The sequence below is a fragment of the Hevea brasiliensis genome, unplaced genomic scaffold (assembly GCF_030052815.1).
Source record: "Hevea brasiliensis isolate MT/VB/25A 57/8 unplaced genomic scaffold, ASM3005281v1 Scaf9, whole genome shotgun sequence".
Lineage (NCBI taxonomy): Eukaryota > Viridiplantae > Streptophyta > Magnoliopsida > Malpighiales > Euphorbiaceae > Hevea > Hevea brasiliensis.
Window position 1 is genome coordinate 223,090 of NW_026615310.1, and position 22,786 is coordinate 245,875.

The 22,786-nt window shown below is 32.0% G+C and overlaps 2 protein-coding genes and 1 pseudogene across 3 annotated transcripts; 1 reads left to right on the plus strand and 2 right to left on the minus strand.

Annotated features, from left to right (window-relative positions):
• Positions 1-173: 173 nt before the first annotated feature.
• Positions 174-7,920, minus strand: LOC110665266 (homeobox protein knotted-1-like LET12). Of its 2 annotated transcripts, none has more exons than XM_021825304.2 (6): positions 7,294-7,920; positions 3,201-3,321; positions 1,148-1,341; positions 941-1,072; positions 719-852; positions 174-638 (listed from the first exon to the last, which is right to left on the minus strand). In XM_021825304.2, exons 1-6 carry the CDS (start codon positions 7,729-7,731, stop codon positions 611-613), a joined length of 1,047 nt encoding a protein of 348 aa, XP_021680996.2. In that variant the 5' UTR covers positions 7,732-7,920; the 3' UTR covers positions 174-610. The 2 variants fall into 2 exon arrangements, with proteins under 2 accessions (XP_021680996.2, XP_021681004.2); XM_021825312.2 differs by having other exon boundaries at positions 174-630; positions 7,294-7,919.
• A 9,992-nt stretch (positions 7,921-17,912) lies between these two features.
• Positions 17,913-19,567, minus strand: LOC131177808 (acetylajmalan esterase-like). The gene is made up of 5 exons (XM_058142913.1): positions 19,194-19,567; positions 18,904-19,113; positions 18,656-18,804; positions 18,294-18,567; positions 17,913-18,207 (listed from the first exon to the last, which is right to left on the minus strand). Exons 1-5 carry the CDS (start codon positions 19,450-19,452, stop codon positions 17,990-17,992), a joined length of 1,110 nt encoding a protein of 369 aa, XP_057998896.1. The 5' UTR covers positions 19,453-19,567; the 3' UTR covers positions 17,913-17,989.
• A 35-nt stretch (positions 19,568-19,602) lies between these two features.
• LOC131177800 (uncharacterized) lies at positions 19,603-22,251 on the plus strand (annotated as a pseudogene).
• Positions 22,252-22,786: the final 535 nt, after the last annotated feature.

The following is a 22,786-nucleotide window of genomic DNA, read 5'->3' on the forward strand; positions in this document are numbered from 1 at the left end:
CGAAGATGGCCTCAATTGACACCCATTTGGGGAAAGAAGTCTATTGTTTATGGCAGGATGATCATGGGCTGATTTTTCCTCCAAAAATCACTGAATTTTCTGCCAGGGCCAGAGGTAGCTCTCTCTCTCTCTCTCTCTCTCTCTCTCAACAAGTTGTGATAAGATAGTTCAAATTATAAAACAAGGATAATTACATTATAAACCAAGAACTTATAGCCATATCCATATTTTCATCACAGACGAAGGAACATAAACCAAATACTACAAAATTACAGGCCTGTAGCACAAAAATAAGCTATCCAAACAATATCAGTTGCTTATGGTTTAAAAACAAGGACATACATGCAACAGCATGTCTTCAACCATGTACCTGTCAACCTGAATTAACAAGTGAGCTGGGTTTAATCCATCTCTTAGAATTGTAGCTTCTTTTACTAGGCTTAGCTTTCCTGTATAGGCAAGTGAAAGACATCCAAACAGAACTTTTAAGCTATTCTTATACATAGATTCCTTCTCATTGCAGTGGCTCCTGAGGTGCTCTGATGCTATGATTATGAACTTCTCCAGGTAAGGGCAGCAAAAATAGTAGTCTTGGATCAAGTTTTTCCCCTTATTCATCACTATTTTCACCTGCAGTGCTTGTTTCCCAAGTTACTATTGGCATAAGGTTCGAACAAATTTTGAATAAAAGAAAAACATACGACAATAATCCACTTACTTCTTGCGCTTGCTCTTCGTAGTAGATCCTGACGGGTTGCTATGCCAGTTTCTTTTTCTTTGGTTTATGAACCAGTTATTTATCTGCTTTAACTGCAAGCCTGTTTCCTGAACTAATCTTGCTTTGTCTTCCTCCTAAAACAAATCGAAGCAAACAAGAGTGAGGAAGAACTTAAGAAAAAATATGGTCAAACCAATATATAGGATATCACATCATGCATACAGTTGGATACGGCCACTTAGAATGTGATTGCCACCAAGCTTTTAAGAGAGAAGTGGTATCTCCCGGTAATTTTCCAGCCCTTCTCTTGCGTAGAATTTCTTCTCTAATGTCCACAATCTTCTCTTTGTAACCCTGAAAAGTAGAAACCTGCTGAGCCACACTATTTCCGCAGATCCATATACCACTGAATATTTTATGCATTCTTACCTGTTTCAGTGAATGCTTTAATTCTTTCCTTACATGCTCCATCAATGACCTCTCACTTTCAGTGAGGACAAGAGGACCAAATCCCATGCAATCTGGCCCATCCAGACTTCCATCATACAAGTTGGCGTCACTGTCTGCCTGGTCATCATCATCATCAGACATTGTTGCACCCGTGCCTTCACCCAGTGATGCACCTGCCAATGCCATACACCATGATTAAGTTCTAAGTTAGCAATTCCTACCTGTCCTATAGTAAATGCAGAAATATAGCCAAAAATTGAAAAAGGAAGAGAGCACAGGATCATTAACCACTTTATCATATACTTTCAGCAACCAAACTATAGGACTCCCAGCTCAAGCCACTTTCTATGTGAAGTATTTTAAGGCTTTGCAACAAAAGACAGTTTTACGTAGAGAGGTTAACAATGAACATACAAAAGAAAGCCGATGGGGAATATAATCATGATACTACAGCAAGGTAATAGGCATAGAACTATAAATGAGCCATTACTTTTAGATTGATTAGAAGAGAGCCCATAGGAACCACAAATCATAGATACAGAAAAAATAAATTCATAACCCAAACAAAAATTTATTCAGCATACAAAAGGAAGTGCCAGTGCCACCCCTGAATACTAGATGAGCAAAAATTTTCAACAAGAATGTTATAAAGTATGAACGCTAAAAGCAACCAGACCATAACCATTAACTGCAGAACAAGCCTTAAAACTTGAAAGGAGCCTCTCAAAAGCCCAAAGAAAAACTAGGATTCAAATTACTCCAATAGAACTTGATCCATTAACCCTTCTTCGAATGCCTTACTACCCTTCAATGACATCATCTTCTTTATATATCTACAGTGGTTTAGCCAGGCAATAATATTTGGGGGCCCAAATAGGTTTATAAAATAATGTATTTATCACATATATTTATGCATAATTAAAAATATTATATAAAATAAAATTTATTTTAAATTATTAAATTGAAAATAATATAAAATATCAAATTATTAAGTCTATTATTCAGAATTTTCTATATATATATATATATATATATATATATATATATTATTGGAACATATCTTAAAATAAAAATAAATAGATTAAACTTGTTTTTATTTTAAACAAAGAATGATAGACTAATAAAAAATAGTATTATATTAAGATAGTGAAAAAAACCACTTAATTGTGAATTTGTGGTTTATATATACTTACTAATTGGGTTCATATTTACTGAAAAACAAGTTCAATATACTATATAAATATTTATTTTAAATATGATTTAAAAGTTCCTAATTAAAAAGTTTGGAGGGTGCGCACCCCACGCTTGTGGGGAGCAGGGGGGCTTGGGAGGGCCATGGCCCCCTCTAGTCTCCAAGTAGTTCCACCTCTGTATATCCAGCCAAGTTGGTTAAACCAACCATTCAAATCTGTTCAATTACTCCTCCCCACTTTTCTGCAGTTGATTTTACTTGCTAATAACTTGTATTGCCTTGTCTTCCTTTATTGATATCTCAAACATCATTATCCCATTCCCATCACCGTTATGACCCCAAATATAAAACAACCAAACATTTTCCAACATCGATAATTTTTATGAACCATGAACTTCGAGACTTACTCTGGAACTTCTTTAGAATCACAATTTGAACACCCCAACCTAATCTCCACCTCTTCATTGCTACCAAAACTTGACTATTAATACTGAAAAGAAACTTAATATATTTGAATATGATGGCAAATGAGTTTTGGTAGATTTTTGGATGGAGAAGCAAGCATCTAAAACTTAGTAAAGGAAAAAGTTAAACAGCAGGATCAAGAACAACAACACTGGCATACATAAGAGGTAAGAAAACTTTATGATATCTGAGTATTTGTACAAAGTGGCAATGTGCATAACAAAAGAGCAAATAAAGCACCCAAAAAGAAGCAGCATGATTCCTGAACATTCAGAGAAATAAAGTTATTATCTTTTCCAATATTCAGCCCAACAAGCCCAATGTTTTTTTACCTGTTTCTTTTGTTCTCGGAGAAGAGGGGTCAGGGAAAATTACCTGTCAAGCTTTGCAGCGATTGCTCAAGCTCCCAACAAGCCATTACAGCCTCCATAGCATGAACTCGCACATGTTGTTGCAATTGATCTTTGAAGGAACAGAGTAATAGAACATATTGTGTCTACATTAGAAGGAACAAGAAAGCAGCAAGGTAAGGATTTGCTTGGTTGAAAAGAACAAAATAATAACCTACAAGCATTTCAGTTAGAAGAAAGCGTAAAAGGAAATAATTGTATATGTATGCATCAAGAAAATATGTACCTACCACAGAAAGTCTCATAAGTAGCTCAATTTACAGAAAAAGGTGGGAAAAGGGGACAGATAGGGATAGGGATTGGCTCAATATTCATAACTATTGACAGTCGGGTCTCATAGCTACTTGCTTAATTTGCTCAATATTCACCTTCAGTACCACACAATAGCACAACCTCATTGACGTATAGTGAAGTGGAATAGGGATTACTTACAAAGGAATTATTTGCTTTGTCAAAATATGAACATCTAACTATGTAATTTAATATAATAGATAATGAACTGATAATTTCTCAAAAAACTATTGACTATAGTTTTGAATGTATACATACAACTTTAGGAATGGCAATGGGGCAGATTGAGACCGGTTCATGCCTTCCTGTCCCCACCTTGGCCCTTAAAAAAAAAAAAAAAAAAAAAAAATATATATATATATATATATATATATATATATATATATATATATATATATTATGTGTGTGTGTGTGTGTGTGTATAGATCGGGGTGAGGCAGGAGACATTAAATACTGACCTCACCCCATCCCTGCTTTATACCTTTTCAGGTGTCCCCCAAACCCTAATCAAAAGTATATAAAATAAAAATAAAAAGAAGAAGAAGAAGAAGAAGAAGAAGGCCCAACAGGGAGGATTGGTGCCCCAAGGGACGGGGCAAATTGCCATCCCTATACAATTTAAGCAACAATCATCCAAATAAAATTGAATTTGACAAAAAAAAAATACCATTACCATATAAGCTAAAATTAAATGAACTTATTTGCTTCTCATATTCACTGTAAAAACAGTTATAATCAGGCCAGTGCAAACCTAATAGACACTCGTACTACACATTTAAAAAAATTCAGGCTAAGGGCTGAGAAAAAAAAATTGGCTGGGCTCATCTTATGTGGTGAGTTGCTCCAGGAACAACTCAGCCCAGCTCAGAAAAAATTACTGCTATACTAATGACTTGGTCCCATGACAAAAACAGAAGAGTAGACTTTCTCCATTAACAAAATTCTTATTATGGAAAGAAACAAGGGGCTGTAGAATATATATCATAGTTATTAAAGACTCAAGGCGCACTGAGGCACCAGGGGGTCCTGGAGCCTAGGCGCGCACCTGAGCGAGGACAGGCGCAAAAATATGAAAAATTCATTAAAAATAAATTATCTAATAAATTCATTAAAAATAAGCACCATAACTTTAATTATTATATTAGTAATCATATAAAAATATATTAACCACCATTATTGTTAATTAAATTATATATATTATTGAAAATTATCATTAAAATTTATTATATTAATTTTATTTTAAATCAAATATAATATTAAAATAATAATTTTAATTTTTTTTGCATTATAATTTTAATTTAATTATAGGTTTAATTCAGTAACATCTACCTAAACATAATTTAAAATAATTTAAATTGAATTTTATAACTATAATTTATATTTTTTTTATTTTATGAAAAATAAAATTTAAAAAAATACATGCAAAAAAGTATTAATAAAATATATTATCTCTAAATTAAGTTTAGCCCAATAACCATCAATCCATTAAAATCAGCCCACTTAAATAATATTAGTACACGCCACACCAATAAAAGCCCACCACTTAGCAGTAGCCTACATTTCTTCAGCAAGCAGCAGGGTATGCATTGTCTTCAACTTTTTCTTCTTCTTCTTCTTCTTCTTCTTCTTCTTCTGTTTCAAGGTTGTTGTTTGCTGTCTTCAATGTCTTCTTCTTCTTCTTCTTCTTCTTTTTGTTTCGTGGCTGTTGCGTTTATGGCTGGGCCCACCTAGGCAAGCCTAACGCCTTGGTGTGCCTCCTGTAGGTCGCTCGCCTTTGGGTGTCTAAGGGGATGGGTCCCTCGCCTGGTGCGCGAGCGCGCCTTTAATAACAGTGATATATATTCCATTATTCTCATGCTTCATTCACTCATCAACCCATTACAAAGCAGGAGACAAAGTTAAACCATATGCCACTTGAAAAACTACTCAAGAAATTAATTGCCACCCAACATTAAAACTAAATATATTCCTATCTAAATTTATCTTTCAACTTTATTATTAATTTGAGTTCCAGTTAAACCTAATTTAGAAAATAATCCACTCAAAATGCAATGTTAAATATTCTACATGTCAAAACTTGGGGGAAACAATAAAGAAATAAAAGAAGAAAAGGAAAAAGAATTTATCAGATGTTCCAACGAAAAGATTTTATTTCTATATACTTTCTCTCTTTTCTTCATTCTCCCCCCTTCACTCTCTTTTCTTCATGGGTGGAGCTAAACCTGCCCTACAGTAATATGAAAGTAGTGCAACTAAGCATTAATAAAGGATTGAGAGATGCTTCATCTTTATCAATCCATTTTGATATTCAGTGAAAGGCCACTTTCAGTGGTGACCCATGACAACAACTCTGAACCTTTAATTCTTTTGAATTTATGAGCTATAAATACATGAACCTTTAATTCTTTTGAATTTATGAGCTAAGAATACATGATGCTCACATGCGCTGATAAATGCTTAAGTATCAAGTCAAATTCTTATACTTTAGGAACACTTCTTTGGAAAAAAACCATCATGGAGAGCTTCAGTAAAAATGAAATTTTATGAGACAGATTCTATTCTCTAATTATTTGAGAGACATTGATCTTCCCAGAAACCACTTTAATGACTTGGCCCTTAAGGGAGTGAGCAAGAATCAATGCCAATCCATCCCAAAACCTATATTTTCTGGGATGCATTTGTTATTTGACAGCCAGGAACTGTTTCTATCATACATAATTCCATGCTACTCATGTATAGTTGGTTTTGTAATATGGTTTGTCATCAGCAACCTTATTGCATATATTTCCGCTTGACATTTTCATAGATAAATAAAAATAATAGAAAATAAAGTAGATATATGTTTCAAATTCTCTAGGAGATAAGTTATGCCCATCATCATCTTATATCATGACAGCAATATCAACTTGTGGCCAACAGGATGCAGGTTATAGTAAATCAAAAGGCATTTAATCCTATAAGAATTAATTATTGAAAAATATGATTAATTTTTCACTATTTGAGGAAACAATTAAATTTCAGGGGTATCCACAACATAAAGATTTACTCTGCAGAAACTTTAGATTAAAAGCAAAACATTAAGCACCATAGGTGTAAGCAAGGAATCAATATGAGTTGTTCAAAGCTCCATAGATTCAAATTATGCACTGTGCATAAAATTCAAGTTTGCATTTCAATCTACAACCAATTCAACAACATATCAAGGACTGATACATGTAGCAAGTGGAGAAAAAAGATAACATCGTCAACAAAGAGATTCTCCAAAGCACCCCAAAAGTTCAATTATTTTTGTGCACTAAAACAGCATAATTTATTCCTCTAATGATGCTACAACCAGGACATTCTGATTCACATCACAAGTACAATTATGCACTTAGAAACTATTGGCTTTTTCCCATAAACTTCAAAGCACCAGACAATCAAAAGGGCTTCTTCTTAATTTAAATTCCAAAAAGGACAAAGGGTAGAGGAAGGTTTCCCTTCATTTCAAACTTCAAAACTACCATTTACATTCTCAGTTCTTAAAGCCCACAATAGCCAACAAAAATCAATTCCTAATCCCTGAAATTGAACAAAGCTAACATGAAAATAATATCCATTTACAAAATGTCCCAGATATTAAAACTCGAAAAGGACCTATTAATTATCAATCAACAATAAGAGTAGTGGAAAATAAAACACAAAATACATCAAATGAAATTAGATGAAACGACGGTACTCAAAGCTCAGAGTGGACACAAAATGACATAAAATAAACGGACACTAACCATAAACTGATCAAGCTCTTTCTGGTCCACCACTTGACCGTTCCCAAGCACAGAATACTTAGCCACCACTTCCTGCGATTGAGCCAGCTGCGTGTCGATCCTAGCCAGCTGGTCCACCGGCGTCGCTATTCTCAAACAAGCGACATGCGCTGCTAGCAACTGCTCGTAAAGCGGATGACCCAATATCTCCGCTTTGCATTTCGCCCTCTCCCAATTATCCCCACCACCAACGCCACCATCTATCAACTCATCCTCGCCACCGTTGTTATTATTATTGTGGTCGCCTTTCTCGCTTTGGTTCCGACCCAAAACGTCGTCGTTAAGACGGAGAACAGCGTTGCTAAGCCACGCAGGGCCAGCAGAGGCGGAGGAAGAGGCAGACGCAGATAGTGGTGACTGAAAAGCGATTTCGTGTGAAATATGATCTTGAAAAGCCATTTTTGTGCCCAAGGAAGCACTTTCACCACAACATTTGAGAAGAAAGCAACAACCCAGAAGAAGAGAAAAACAAAGGGGTAGGTTCTATGCTGGTGAGGACATAGGAGCAGAGCTGCTTGTGTTGGCTCTTCAATGGAGTTTTACAGAGAGAGCCTGTGTTTTTTGGTTTTGACAAAAGAAGATGAAGGAGAACAGGTAAGAGCAGGCTGTGGGTGGAATTTTGGTGCGTAATCGGACGGTGAGATTGGATGCCACGTGTTGGTTTAGGGAAATTAATCAATCTTTTTATTGGAGATTAATCAAAAGATTATTCTAATTCTAAACATTTCTTTGCATTTGTCTCACTTTGTTATTATAAATATATTATAAATCCTTTTCTCTTCTTACCAACTAATCAATAAATAAATATTTTCTCTTTATTATTTTCCTTCACAATACAAATAAATAATTCATTGAATGCAAATAGTATTTTACTATTTTTTTAAAGTTTAATGATAAAATTATCTAAGAATATTTTAATAAGGTTGAAAATTTTGAATTCTAATAATTAGTTATATTATGTTGATGGCACATTTTCACAAATATAAAACTTTTTTAATATTTTAAATTTTTATGATAATAATTACTATTTTTAATAAAAAAATTTTAAAAATAATTCTTAGAATTTCCTAAAAAAGTATTAATATTATGTGGGTATTCAATATGAAGTTAATAAGGGCCTTTATTATTTTTATTATTTTTAATCTTTATTAATATTATTTAAATACTTTAAAAAATTAATTTTTTGACTTTTCAAGATATAATGTTAATAATTATCCTCTTTAAAATTAAAATGTATAAGAATAATATTTAATTTTTAATTTTCTAATATTCTACTAAATACAAAGAGATTTTATAAAGAAAATGTACGTTTTGTAAGATTTTAAAATTTTAGATTTTATGTTTGGAAGGATTCATAATTTTTAAAATAAAATTTTAAAAAATTTTAAAAATTTTCATTTTTCAACATACTAAATTAGTGATTGAAAAAATTTTTCTCTTCAAAATTACTAAAAAATTTTAAAATCTATAATTTTCTCTTAAATAATAAAAAATATAAAAATTTAAAATCATAAAAATTTTTATTTCAATAAACTTTAATATAATTTTTTTTATTTTAAAACTAAACGTTAAATGCATTTCTAAAAAATATAAAAAAATTATTATTTTAGTAAGAGAATCGAGAGAGTGAAAATTTAAATTTGAGTCTATTAAATAAGTAATATGTCTTATATCATTCAAGACAGACTTTTTTTTTATTTTTAATACAAAATATTGATATATTAAATTATAATTACTAAAACATCCTATTAGTACTCAAAAATCAAATGAATTTCATGGATATATATATATATATATATATATATATATATATATATATAATTTTTTTATTTACATAATTAAAAGATAAAATTTTGGTGAATTTTGAAAGAAAAAAAAAATTATTAGATTACATTGATTCAAAACAGAAACGGTACCTAACAATATAATATCATTACTTCTTATTATTCAATGAAAGCAAAGTCGGAAATCGTTTTTCCCATTCTTGATCATATCACCGGTGGTTGATTCTCTTTTCTGTACACTCACCTCACGCCACACCAAATAGAAGGGATAATGTGGTTGGTCTGTCATGCTTCGCATTGGACAGTCACGCGCTGGCTGCATACTTCTTCGCCCATTTGCGAGGGAACCGACAGCAACAGAAATTGTTACCAGCCAACAGGTGTCGCCCGTAGGTTTCATGGACCACAAAGTGCGGACAACATGGGTTTCGAAGCCGATGAATCTCACCAATTAGATTGTTCCAGCTGAATTTATTTTGTTTTGATGGGACCACTTCAAGATTTGACTTTATTCAGTGGTCCCAAGAGAGAAGTGGTCCCGTGGATTAGAATAAGACTGTGGGACCCATTGAGCTAACTCTGTCCGGATCATGACGTTTGCGTGGTCCGTGACCGTAGGAGATGAGAATTAATAATAGGGGAAAACGAAAAAAAAAAAATCCCAAAGTTTTTTATTTTTATAATTATACTTTAGAGTAAAATATACTTCAACACAATTACACCTGACTGTTACTAACGCCCGTCAATGACCAACGGAATTGCATCATTTTCTCAAAGACTGTAGGCTAAACGTTGTCGTTTTGAACATAACAAGCCTTCTTTCTCCTTCATTCACCAACCCCACCACTGCCTCTTTCAATCAGGCTCCAGAGAAAACCTGAAATCAAACCTAGCCTCGCTTCTCACTGAAACTCACCAACTCACCTATTTCCCGCCAAATTCATCACCGGATTGACTCGCTGATCCACAGTTCGGTGACTCCACTGTCCTAAAAGTCACTCTTTTTCCAAAGCCTTAGCACTGAGTTTCTCAATGACGTCCCTGCTAATAACAACAATAACAGTCCAATTTTCCACCTAGTCCCCACCAAGGCTCATAATAAGCACTCTTGAGCTCCCTCATGCAACTGGGCCTCTTGCCTCCGCATTCTCACCCCCACCGCCTCATCATCGGACCCCGAAATCGTTGTCTCCCTAGCCAACCATCCTAAATCTAGGAAAAAGATAGTGAAAGCTTTTGGGCCAAAGCGAAGAGAAGGTGTCAGTGGTAGAGCCGGGAATGGTTTGATGGCTGAAAATGCCTGCATTGAGTCATTGACAAGCCACAGTGGTAGACCGAACCAGTGGGTCCAAAGATGTCTCAATTGGGAGCTCTAGTTTCATCAAGGAATTCATCATAATCTGAAAAGGAATAAGATTTCTCACTTTTAAGTTTAAATCAATAATTTATGAAAAAAATAAGAGACTGCACTTTCGTTTTCTGAATTTATTAATACTTTTTTAACCTCGAAAAAATGGATTAATAATAAATGATGGAAGCAACCCAATTAAATATGAGCAATATTATCCACTTGCAGCAGAGGCTATTCATCCCAGCAGGATCAAAGTTGTGTTCATGTGATATTCTTCCACCTTTTCCCTACATAAACAAATGTTATTAATTAAAAAAATTAATTAAATGTAAACCATATTAATATAAATAAATAAATTAATTAATTAATTTTAATTATAAAATTAAAATTTTAATATTTATTAAGTTATATTTATATAAATTTTAATACTATTTTTAAATTCTTTTGAAGTACTAAATATACAAGTTAATTCAATTCAATTAATTATAATTTTAACAATTTTTTATGAGTTCTTAATTCAATTTTTCTTATCAACATAAAAAATAATTCAATCGACTGAATTACACTCATTAATTTAATAAGTTAATTGAATTTTACTAAATCACTTTGTTGTATGATTTAATTATAATATTGAATTGATTTGAAGTCTAATTTACTAATTAATCGTTCAAATTAATTAATTTAACTTTTTTTTAAGAAATATCTAAAATATTCTTCAATCTCAAATTTTACAATTATACGAAAGACTAATCCTTATAACGGAAGACAATTATGTTAATAACACGGACATAAACGGCACCTTAATGATAAATATGCTCATGATCCTACTAAGTAGGAATAAGATGATCACAACAGGAAAAAAAGGTAGAGACGAAGCTGGCTTGGTGTCCCACCTTAATTAAGGGCATGAGCCATGAGAAGTTGATATTATACATAACAAAAATAAAAATGCTTCACGGATAGGGTGAGCATTATTCGGTTTGAACTGAATAAATCAAATTAAACCGTTTTAATTCAATTCGATTTTTAAGATAATTCAGTTTGATTTGATTTTGCATTTTAAGAATTTCAGTTATTTCAGTTTAATTCGATTTTGGAGAGAAAAAAATCGATTGAACCGAATCAAATTACTTTATTGATTTTTAAATTGATTTATTTTTATAGGAAATTTATGAATTATATGTAATTATATATATATATATATATAAATTATTTAATTTCATTGATTAATGGTTATTAGTTTTAAATCAAGGTCAAAATCAGACTAAATAACTTGAAAATCAAGTTTAAATAAAAAAATTTATCAAAACTCAAAAACCGATCGGTTCAAACAGAAAAGAACCGAAATAAAGTGGTTTGATTTTTCATTCATTTTAGTTTGGTTGGGTTCAATTTTTCATTCATTTCGGTTCGATTTGATTTATAAAATATAATAATTCAGTTAATTTGATTTTGATGATTCAATTTGGTTCAGTTCAGTTTGAACCAAATACTCATAGATCAAATTGATCCAGATCAATAGGAGTATAATAGTATTTTTCACATTTTACTTATATTTATTAAAATTGTATTAATTAAATGTTATAATGTAATTACATTAATAACCTTTAGTTTGGGGAAAGATAATATTTGAAGCATTTAATCAAAATGCTTGTTTTCAATGCAGTATATTTCCAATGAAACAACTTTTTAAAATTTATTGGCTATTATTTTTTATTTAATTAATTAATTCATATATATCCATGAAAATCAATGAAAAAAAATCAAATCATGATTTTGTCCTAGTTGCTTGCAGCATTATGTAAATTTTTTTTTTTCTTTTGAAAGATGATGCACTATGTATATTCCCATCATATGGTATAATTTAATAAATGCTATCCAACATTTTTTTTTTCACAAGACACGCAAATGGCTCAGGGACGTGAATAGACCGCTGTTAAAATTATGGCAATTTTAACAAGGTCTTTGTTCTCATATAAGCCACTCATATACCCCATCCACAACCGATGTGGAATCCCAAAGGGTCACCCCATGGGACACGCCCGACCCACTCGCGGACCTCAACCCATGGGCCACACCGGACTTAGGACTCCCTCACTTTTCACTCTGGTTCCAATTCTTTTTTTTACATAGATAGACACACAAATGGCTCAGGGACGGAAATGAACCGCTGTTAAAATTATGACAATTTTAATAGGATCTTTGTTCGCATATAAGCCACTTACACACTCCATTCACAACCGATGTGGGATCCCAAAGGACCTCTATCGAACAGTTGGTGTTGATAGATTTTGACAACAATAGAGCATATTTCCACTCAAGAATAGGCAATAATGTGACGTATACACCTTAGCATTATATAATTAATACCTTAACATTATATAATTAGTACATAGCGCTATAATATATGAACTAAATTTTTCATCAATTGCACCTTATAATTAAATTAGTATTTAGATCAATTATGAAACATATTATAATTAAATGTATAATGCATATCTTATTTCCATATAATTAGTGCATATCACTGTAATATATGATAAATTTTTCATTATTTGCTCATTATAATTCAATTAGTACTTAAATCAATTATTAAATATATTACAATTAAATTTATTATTCATAACTTAACTCCATATAATTAGCACATAACATTATAATATGTACTTGATTTTTCATTAATTGCTCCTCATAATTCAATTGATACTTAAATCAAATTTGAAACATATTATAATTAAATATGCTATGCATACCTTATATAACAAGTACATAGCACTAGATCTTTTATTAATTGCTTCTTAATTATAATTCAACTAGGAATAGGTTCTTAAATTATATAATAATTATATATATAATTGATTCACATTATTTAACTAGAGATTAAATAGTATTTGAATTCAACTATATAACTATTCAATCACTAAATATATATATAAAAAAAAAGAAAAATAATGCAAAATTAGTTAGTTGATTGGATGATATTTAAACGTTAAAATTTCCTCACTAAATGCAATGTTTTTATCATTTTATATTTTTTAATTAAAAAAATTGCTCAAGGCAAAAAGCAATCTCAAACAATTTTTTTTTTGTTAATTTTAAAAACAGTAAATTACTCTGATAAAAATCAACCGTTTTGCATTATTTTTTTTTTAATTTTAAATAATGATTGAGTCATTTTTACATTTACTTTTATATATATAAAAAAGATAATCTAACCATTACTGGAAATTTCATTACTAGAAATTCCTAAAGTTAATGAACATATTTTTTTGATGGCAAATAACTAAAAGCAGCATGACATATATTTTATAGTATTCATCAAGGTTTTTAAATCCAACTTGATCAAAAATCAATTAAGGCATATAATTAAGAGTTTAAAATTCAACTGGAGTCAAATTGTATTTTAATTGGTATAATATTAAATAAATATTAACTATATTATAAAATTAAAAATATATTTAAAATTATAATAATACATATTATAATTAGTAGTTATATGTGAATATTTTATATAATATAAAATTTTTAATTAAAATTTAAATTTTGTTTAATAATATTTTATAATAAAAATATATAGATTTAAATGTTATAATAATAGAATCGTTGATTCAATAAAAATAAATTAATTAACAAAATAAAAATTTATCAAATAATAAATAGAGAAAATTTATAATAATTTTTGTAACATAAGAATAGTAAAATAAAATAAATGAATGCAATATAAATTAAATTAATATAATAAAATTTTTAATATATATATAGAGAGAGAATAATCGCCATGTATGTTGTATTAGTGTAGAGTTGTTGGTCCGCTAGGCGGGGAAGAGGTTCCCCACGCTAGTTGCTAGAATTTTTTTTTTTTATTGGACAACACTAACATTTATTCATTCTCAGCTGCCCAAGCTTGGATTACACTACCTTTCAAGAAAACAATAATAAAGGTTATGGCTGTAATTTTTATCCATTTTGAATGCATTAAACCTTATATTCAATCACTTCATTTATTATATAAAATTTTAAAGAGAGCTAAATGCTAAATTAGGAGAAAAGGATAGCTCGCTACCTCACTAAGATTGGCCAAACCCGATCAAGTTGTAGGCCTATCAAATGGTTATGAAATGGTTAAATGGTACAAACGATGAGAAGGAGAAGTTTGGTGAACACTTTTATAAATATGAAAAAGTATAAAGGGGTGTGACCACTGAGACATATTAATGTCTCCTCCTGTGAGAGGCCACTTTGTTTCCTAATGCTCTTGAGGGGTGTGACTGGTTGGCCACTGGTGAGCACAATCGGGCCCAGCTAGTTGCTATGTTTGGTGTAAAGCTCTCTATCATCCCGGGTCACTAGCGCAAGAGCGTGACTCTAACTGAGCTCCCTACTTATTATTTATATTAGGCGGCGGGTATCGTGCTCTAGTGAGATAGGAGCTCGGTGTCTCCATAAAAAAGGAGCTTCACGGGCACTACAAGAATATATGTGAATAAAAAAAAAATAGTGAAAAGGAATCAATATAACCGATCACGACTAGTTTATGGAGCTCTGAACATTGTGTGCCAAATTGTTGCAGGATCTATATATCTTGTGCTACACCCAAGACTCATTATAGAAAGAAATCATGTTAAAGAGACGACGATGAAGAAACCAGCATATTCATTCCTATCATAGGAAACCGATAGGACAATTAAATCATCTTGTTTGCCATTAATTCATACCAACAAGGAATAGCTATTCCTTGCCTGTTTTTTCGGGAATCTTATATTCTTTCGTTGGTAATCAGCACATGAGCACACAGTTTTAAAACTGTGCAGTGCACAACCAACAGTTTTGGTGGTGTGATCTTTGCTTAATCTCTGAGTCAATGTATACATTGATATGCATGCCTCCAACAAAGACACACCGAAGCAGCACCTTGGCTGCAAGAGCGGCCATTCTCTCCTATCTTCTCTTCTTTTTATCAAAGTCAAGACAACCTTGTTTGGAGTTTTTTCTGTAATAGGCCCGAATAACTTTCGGTAATCGGGCCAACAATCCATATGGGAAGTTAATTTATTCTTGGGTCGGTCTTGCTTATCTGAATGATTCTGATTGCCACATCAATCTACTTTAGTTCATTTTTTTGGCTTGAACTTTACTTTTCCAACAAATTTAACTCATGTTCCACACTTACTGATTTAAGTATCTAGGTGAGAAGTTGAACATGGAAAAATGCATTCTTGATTGTGAGAACCTCTGTTTATGTAACTTGTTTGTTCTGACATAGGGAATAGAAATTAAGTGAGGCTTAGGGATCATATGATTAGGAACTTGCGCTGGGTTGAAGGTTGATGAATAGGAACTTTAAGCAGCCCTTCAGGATTTGTAATTGATATAGGGGCTTGTTATTATAGTTTTTGTGCAGAAAATTATGAAAGATAAAGCAAAAAAAAAACCAGAGAGAGAATTGAGTGTTCCTGCCTACTTTGTTTTGCACAGAATGCATGGTCTGGCACATGTATAAATCATTACGATATTTTAAATTTTCTGTTCATTAATTCATTGTTTCATGTTTCTCTGGCAAAATTAGAGACATGAAAATGAAAATTAAGTCTATATACTTGGGAGATTTCCTTGCTGGTAGCACTTGCTCAGCAGAATTTATACGGATGAATATTGAAGAAGTTGGTGCATTGTTCCTCGACAAACCTTTCAGCATTGAGAATTGCCAAATGGAAAGAGAAATTGAAAAAAAAAAAAGGAAAGATAAATTTATTGAATCAAGCCTTCAATAAAGTTCTGTATGTGACAAGGCCCTATTTGGCTCTCATTGGCTAGGTGTCGAGTCACTGGGAACTGCTATGGACACAGAACAATCTTTCCATGACTGCTTCATGGGGAGCAAAATATTCTTCTGTTGAGGACAGCCCATGTAGCATGCTCCTTTTAACTTGTGCAGTGCACAGTTACAGTTGCGATGATATGGCCTTCGCATCAACTCCATATCACGCGTTGATAAACAACCATCAAAGACACAGAATAGCATGAAGTCAGCCGCTCTGATGGCCATTTTTCCTCTATTCACTAGGTCCTCTTAGAGGCGTGTAAGCATGCGTTGAAACCTTTGTATGTCTTCTGAAGCATTTATATAGAGTAGAAAACTGCTTTAATGTCCCTCATAGAACATGGAAAAATCTTGCTTTGGAGGTTTTTGAGACAGTAGTTTATACAAGTAAGATAATCGTTTATTCCTATGTTTGTTTTAGACTTCTTAGCTGTCTATTCTTGACCTTTCCTAGGTTTGCTTCTCCATTGATCGAGGATCATCTTGTATACCCACTGAGAGAACAAGAGACATGGAAATTCAGGGAAGAGGATTGGCTTGTTCTGCTTGACTTCAACTAATCAGGCATATTTGGGGCTTAGCAAAGATTGTTATGGACATATTATATGGTTCTCAATTTTAACTTTTACTGTTATTTTTTATGATTGCTCAATTGGATCTTCTTCTGCTCACCTATTGGTTCTTTACTTTGAAGTGCTCCTATCAGTCCAAATCATGACGCATCAGTTTTGGGTTGCAGATGCCATCATTCCACCGAGTATCGAGGTTCACATTATAGGCGAGAGAGATTGAACTTATAAACATTCACTTTGGTACTGGTGGTAAACTTTGCAGTTTCGTGTGTGGTTGATTACTGTTCTTTTGTGGCCAAAGGAACTGTTTTCTTAAATAACTCTTCTCTGCATGCACAGACATGGTTTGCTAGTGGTAGTGGTGATGATGGAACTCAGCCTCTTGCATATTTGCTTCAAAAAGCCTTGAAATTATTTTTGAGCCTTTCCAACTGATGCTGATAGATGCCTAATTATGAATTCCATGCATAACCTTGAAGGGCAACTACAAATTTAGATAGCGGAGGAAAATAGAAAGTGTGATACAGCAATCTTGGAGATTAATTAATATGTAGACTACACTGGAGGAATGGCATTGGCATAAAGCTTCGCTTGAGAATGTTAATTGCCGACGGGCTACAGCAGCTTGTTTGGACAGGAAACCTTGCCACAACTTTAGAACCGAAATCATTGTTTATAGCACTTGTCACTATATAAATTAGTCTAATAAAATTAATGTTAATGAAATAATTAAGCAATGCATTGAATTCCTCAAGCCCTTGAGCTGGAGTTTTTAAACGTTTGTTTTTGCTGCTATTTCTAGTCCACCCGGTAACACTCCCTGGCAAAACGTAGACAGTCACTGTGGTAGGATGCTCTATCAGAATGGGGGATATCCTCTTTTTACTTCATAAATAAGAATTTCAAGATTATCAGTGGGATTTTCTGTTGTTATTTTTTTTTTTACATTCTAGCACCTGGCACTAGTAAATATGAATTCAACAACTACATGAGAATTGATATTAATTAACAAAGCATTTTAAAATATTTTCAATAACTAAAATCTTATTCCATTAATTAAAAGAGAAAAGTCAAATTGCATACTCTATACTATTCACTAATATAACTAATATCAAATTTTATGAAAAAATCAAACAATACATTGAAGTTTTTGAAAAATGTCACGAATGAGCCATCCTGCCATGAAGAAATAGGCTTTTTCTGTTGAATGTACTCCATCCCAACTAATACGTTCTCCAGGTTTTGGACAAACCGGTACATTAGGAGCTCCACACATGGTAGCAAGACTAAAGTCATAATCACCTCCACTCCCACAACAAGCTTTTTGTAATGATTTTGGATCAAAACCTGTTTATATCAAAAAAGTGAACGATGTCAGTTCAGTTATGTGTTATGTCTATTAAATCCACCATTTACAGATTTTGAAGACTCACCTAGCAATGCAGCTTTCCACAAAATCCACTTGTAGGCATTGTAGTAATCTCCATATACTATAGTCACATTTGAATGGTCTTCTTGCAATTCTTTAATTGCTTGCTGGAGTTGTTCATTGTGATACATTGAAAAGTTATTCAATTCTTTGAGGCAATGAAATTCATCATATGCGTTGGAATCATTGGAGTGAAATCCTGTAAGGTATATAGGCATGCAACCAATTGGAAAATTTCCGGGGACAATAATTCGCGTGGCACCAAATCCAATGACTCTCTACAAAAGAAAATTATAAGAAAATTGAGAAAAAAAAAACCAAAAAAAAAAAAATCAATTATCATATGTCTCAAGAAAATTAACTAACCACGACAGCATCTTTGATGGCTTTAACAACATCGGGTACCATGGTCTTCAAGTCATCAATAGTTTTGCCTTGAAAGAAAGCATAATTATAATCGTTGCCTCCAATCTCCCCAACCATGAAGAGAGATTTTCTATGTTTCTCAACACAATCTGTAAAATATAATAAGGATAAGACAATAATAAGCACAGTTATAAATATGTTAAATTTATGTTAGCAGAGAGTATATTATATAAATAATGTAAGGTGACCTTTGGACTTGTGGCAGGTTGTATTGAAATGGGTGTGCATCCAGTTTAGTTGTACGGTAAGAGAACTATTGGTTACAGGGGAAATAACTCCCTTTTCTGCAAGAACTTCCACGGGCAATGCAGTAGATCCAGCAACTGCAAAATTCACTCCATGTGTCTTGGTGGAATTTGTCAAATATGCATTAAGGAGTGGAACACCGGCTGATTTTGCTGTAAAATAAAAATACAATTTAGCTAAAACACACATGCAAGGGCAGATTATGAAACCTAAAAGAATACTTAGTTCTTACCAATGAAATCAATAATGAGCAAGCCATTGGAGCATCTGCCTGTAGGATTACCATACAAGTTTTGGCCATAGGGAAACCTAGAAAACACAGAAGCAGGGTCCTCTTGGATCAAATTGCCCGTGTCAGATATTGAATCTCCAAGGTTATATATGGCTTCAAACTCACAAGCCTTGAGAATATGTGCATTAGATCCAAACGGAATAACATAAACCAAGAAGGAGCAGAGAAACAAGGTGAAAAGAAGTTTGGAGGAAGCCATGGTTTTCGAGAGTATAGAATTTTAACGTTGGGTTTGGCAAACTAGAATGAAATCAATTGATCGATCGTGTGTCTGGAGCTGAAAGCTTTAGCTCTTTGAAGTGTCTCCAGGGGTTGTCGCAAGCAGCCTATTTATAGGCATACAAAGTCCATGCGGGTGTTGGAAATCTGAAATCAAATAAGACTTGGTCCTGGCCTGATCTTCTATCCTACTTGGATTTGAAATCCAAGCATAGCAGGATTAAAATTTACGATCAAGTTGCTTTTCTTCTTTATTCTCAATTTATATATTACATATAGTTATATACTGGGACTAGGTTTTCGAAAGTTATTTTACCGCTATTTCGTGTCCACCTACTACAATACTTCCTAGCAATACGTAAACAGAGAAGTTTATAATATTTTTATTAATAATCAAATTGAAACATATCAATTTTATTAAATTCAGTTAAAAAAAAAATTCAGACTTGATTCAGTTTAGTCATATTTTGATTCTCATATACATCAATTTATTGATTTATGACATGCTTATTATTTATATATTATTCACATATAATAAAGTTGGTAATAAAATAAATTTTACCAAAATGTGCAATTAGTGCTCTATTTGATTTTTTTTTTCTATTTATCAATTTTACGTCTATTCCCCTAACAATTTTCAACATCAATTGAGGGCATGCATTGACTTGTAAATACTAATAGACCCATGAGATATTTAATAAAAAAAAAAGAGACAATTTAGTTAGTACTAAAAAAATTAAACATCATATTTATAAATTATATAAATCAAGGTAATTTTTTTATTTTCTATTATAATTATAAAATTATGTAATTATTTTTTTTATTATAAAAAAATTTAATACAATAAATACAATTAATTAATATTATAAAAACTAAAAGTCATAGTTATAAACTATATAAACTAATTTCACATATCAAAAATTAAATTAGTCATTTCCTAATGCAAACAAAATATAGAATTTATAATCAATATCTTTTCTCAAATCCACTAAATGATATTTCAATAATCAAGATGTTAGAAGAAGATGATTGCATAAATATCATTAAAGGTTATCTTCATCTTACAAAAATTTATTTATTTCTATTTTATTGATATCTTATTATTTATTTTTTCACTTATTTTCAATTTATATATAATTCTTCATATTTAAAATATATATTAATTCAAAATATAAAATCCACCTCACTTACATATTATTTTTATTAATAATCAAATTGAAACATACTAATTTTTTTAAAATTAGTTTTAAAAAAATATTAAGACTTGATTCAGTTTAGTTATATTTTGATTCTCATATACATCCATTTATTTTTTTATGACGTGCTTTTCTTTACATATTATTCACATATAATAAAGTTGCTATCGAAATAAATTTCACAGAAAAAAATTAATAGGTGGCGCTTTATTAGATTTTTTTACTTGTCTTTTGACCCTCATTCTCTTAACAATTTATAACATCAATTAATAATATGCATAGACATCTAAATACTAATAGACATATGAGGCATTTAATAAAAAAAATTATAATAATAGTTATATTTTAATTAATACTAGAAAAATTGAATATCATATTTACAAATTATATAAATTAAAGTAATTTTTTTATTTTTCACTATAATTATAAAAATCATATAATTAACTTTTTATCATAAAAAAATTTGTGACAATAATTATAATTTAATTAATATTAAAAAAATTAAAAATAATAGTTATAAAATATATAAATTAATATTACACATAAAATTCAAATTACTCACTCCTAATATAAATAGGATATTATGATATTTTAATAATAAATATTAGAAGAAGATGATAAATAATTTATACAAATATCACTCCATCTTACAATAATTTATTTACATATATTAACTATATATTTATTCAATTAAAGAATATACTTGTATTGAATAAAAAAAAAATTAAACCGTTGCGCCGGCAAAATCCGCAGTTGAGTGAGCACTCGAGCTTAGTCCAAAGTTGGGTGGTTGGCGATGGCGGCGCTACGGGTGCCGAGTCCCGCGACTGCTATCTGAACATGTACACCTACAAAAAGCCGGATAAGGTTGATCCAAACGAGCAGAGACTTTCTAAATGGCTCAATTGCGCTCTCTCCAACGAGCCCCCTGGCGCAGCGTTGCGTTATTGATTGCGTTGGTAATTTATTCAACAAAAATTGCCCAAGGAGTTCAGATACATAAAGGGTTTAAAAGGATATTTTAAATATCAAGCTAGAGCCAATTCCTGGTGAGGAATCATATAATGCAAGGTTTCATTGCCCGATAAACTGGGCTGGAGTTCAATGGGAAGTATAAGTTTTTTTGCTTTGAAGAATTGTGGCCATGCTTTGAGAGCTAAGGCATTGAAGGAGGTGAAATCGTCATCTTGCTTGGTTTGTTACAGCAAGGAATTTGAGGAATCTGATAAGATTGTGATAAATGGTAGCGAGGAGGAGGTGGCTGTCTTGAGGGAAGAGATGGAGGAGGGGAGATCAAACGTGAAGGATAAGAAGCCAAAGAATGAGAAGAATGGGGAGGTGGGTGTTATTGGATAAGATAGTGTAGGTCTGGATTCACGGCGTTAGTGGTAAAAAACATGGGATTGCTGATGCTAAGGGTGTAGAGAATGTTGTAGGTAGAGTAGGAAAAAATGGGAAGATTGAGAAATGTTAAAGGAGTAACTAATGGTGTGTCATACATTGATATGCCTCCAACAAGGACACACCCAAGCATCACCTTGGCTGCTTTAGCAGCCATTCTCTCCAGCCTTCTTCTCTTCTAAATCTTGTTTTTGTGCATGTGTGGATAGGTGGTTGATGGGTATGAGCAGGTGTAGCAGGCAGGGAGGAGCAAAAAATTGCATGTGAATTTTCGGTTGGTTTCTGAATTGTTTATATAATAATTCAGGGCGTTAATGTTCATGGGAAAGTGTATGGATGTGATATAAATAAAAAGTTCTACTTTAGTGCTCTGCTGCATAAGTCAATCGAACCTCGTTTTTGAGGGTTTTTGCAGCTGATTTTTTTTCCTAGGGAATTATTATTGTCAGTGCAAGCCCAGGGAGCCCAAATAACTTTCAAGCTATAACTGAAAATAGTTAATTCAAGCTATAAGTTTTTTCTAGTAATTGGGCCAAGAGTATATAAATCCATTGCCTTGTGTTTGTGGTGATAATGGTTGGATCTTTAGGGTGGCTCTTGCTTATGTGATTGATTCTGATTGCCTAGCAATGTAGTTGATTTCAATTTTTTGGCATGAACTTTACTTTTCCAACAAATTTAACAAATGTTCCTCATTTATCTTGGTGAGAAGTTGAA